Source organism: Vigna radiata, unplaced genomic scaffold (assembly GCF_000741045.1).
Source record: "Vigna radiata var. radiata cultivar VC1973A unplaced genomic scaffold, Vradiata_ver6 scaffold_354, whole genome shotgun sequence".
NCBI lineage: Eukaryota > Viridiplantae > Streptophyta > Magnoliopsida > Fabales > Fabaceae > Vigna > Vigna radiata.
In genome coordinates, this window is record NW_014542191.1 from 260,225 (window position 1) to 262,193 (window position 1,969).

Consider the following 1,969-nt stretch of genomic DNA (forward strand, 5'->3'; position numbering starts at 1 on the left):
CTTGATTGTCAACGATGAAGAAGTAGATGTTGACGTAGTGTGTAGGTTATACATTTTGGTAGTTTTAGTAACTTTTTTGTTGCCTAGGCAATCTAGATATGTCGCAAACATGCCTTTTGGTGTTTTAGACGACTTAGATAGTTTGTGTTTGTATGATTGGGCGTCCTGCGTTCATAACCACCTAGTTCAAAGCTTAAATAGTTCAAAGAAGAAGATAATGTCGGGAAAAATAAAGCATCAACTCAGTCTTAGTGGNAACGTGGCTTCTTTGCAGGTAAGATGTTTTACTGAATATTTATTATTTTAAGCATTTTACAATTTGGCTAATTGTTTGGTTTTGATGATTTAAGACATGGGCGGTGGAAAGATTTTCTTTGCACCGGCACACAAGTCACGGGAGGTTCCCACGGATTAGGAGTTGGCAACCGTTAAATGCAAGGAAGAAAACAATAAAACAAATATTGAGGACCGGAGACATAAGTATTTTGAACTCTGTTATAATTTTTGGTTGGATATATTTGAGTAATGTTGATGTTTGTTGATGGTTGTTGATGTTTGTTCATGTTTGTTGATGGCTGTTTATGTTACAGTTAAATCTTGATTGGTATGTAAGTCGTATCGATCGTAATAATGCTGAACTGCGTGTTGCGTTGGGTATTGATGACATTGGGTTGTCTAAAGGTGAAGAATAAAAGGCAAATGCATCAATGATTCAGGAATCAGATGAGGAAAGCACAGACACTTGCACGTGGCTAGCAGATGCTGATGTGATATTGAAGAAGACCAATTCTNAAATAGCGTCTATGCATCGTGAGATTTCTAGGCTAACGAAGGAGGTAATGGACCTTCGTCAATTTCCAATGCAAAACGAAGAAGGTAGATTTGGTGAACCTGGAGAAGGAGTTGGTGCAGGTGACGAAGATGTCGATGTTGGAGAGGATGACCACCCTTTAGGGGAAGAAGTACCAGCAGGTGGGGATGAAGAAGCAGCTGGTACACATAACGAAGCCGGAACCTCCGAGCATCGTCAGGAATTTATTGAAGTCGATGATGAAGTAGACGATGTTCCGGAAGGATTGGAACCCCAGGTTGTTGTCCCTNTGCGTAGTTATGCTGGTTATCCTAGTGTCTCCGATGTCGATGTTGATCGTTTGTACCTTGCAGTTTCTAATTGGGACAATAAGAGAAGAATTAGGTAATTGATTTGATTTTCATNATTTTTTTGTGGTAGACAAATGTGTGTCAGTTAATAACATGTGATTATTTTCAGAGTTGTGTGTGAGATNATGGGGGCGTTCTTGGACACAAATTCTATGCGGACTTTAGGACCGCGTAAATATGTTGATAACTTGGTAAGTGTTATGTTAGATTTGTTAATGGTTAGTTATGTTGTTTTTTTGTTGATTGAAGGTTGTGCCATGTTTTGTGTTGTAGGTGGTGTTATTTGCTACAACGATGTTGTTGCAAAACCAGAGAAAGTTGACCGGTGTAGTGAAGAGGCTCATTTTCAATTTCATATATGCAGTACATATCAATTTATTTCATATGATTAGATTTGTATAAATATTGTGCATATGCTGAATGCATTAGTAATTGTTGGTAGGGCCATATTCTCACTGACTTTGGAAGACGACGTCCGGAATATGGGAACAAGTACACCCTAAGTAGTTACACGACGTATATGAGGTCCGATATATTTGGTCTTGAAGACATTCCGAATGCTGACTTTGTGAGTTAGTTAGTTTATTGTGTAATTGTAATGTTTGGCAAATGTTGAGTCTTCAAGCATTGACATGATTGTTTTGTTTGGTTATAGCTGTTTATGCCCTTTCTGCATGATGAACACTGGTGGTGCTATNCAGTCAAAATTAGCACATTGGAACTATATGTGATTGACTCAATGGGGAAGGGTGTAAGAAATAGGAAAAAAATTGACTCATTTGTGGTATGATTTGATATTTCATTTTGT

At 38.1% G+C, this 1,969-nt stretch overlaps 1 protein-coding gene across 1 annotated transcript; it reads left to right on the forward strand.

Annotated features, from left to right (window-relative positions):
• Positions 1-676: 676 nt before the first annotated feature.
• On the forward strand, positions 677-1,458 carry LOC111240778. The gene is made up of 2 exons (XM_022776503.1): positions 677-1,352; positions 1,435-1,458. The coding sequence occupies exon 1, from the start codon at positions 708-710 to the stop codon at positions 1,197-1,199; it is 492 nt and encodes a 163-aa protein (XP_022632224.1). The 5' UTR covers positions 677-707; the 3' UTR covers positions 1,200-1,352; positions 1,435-1,458.
• The last annotated feature ends 511 nt before the right edge of the window (positions 1,459-1,969 follow it).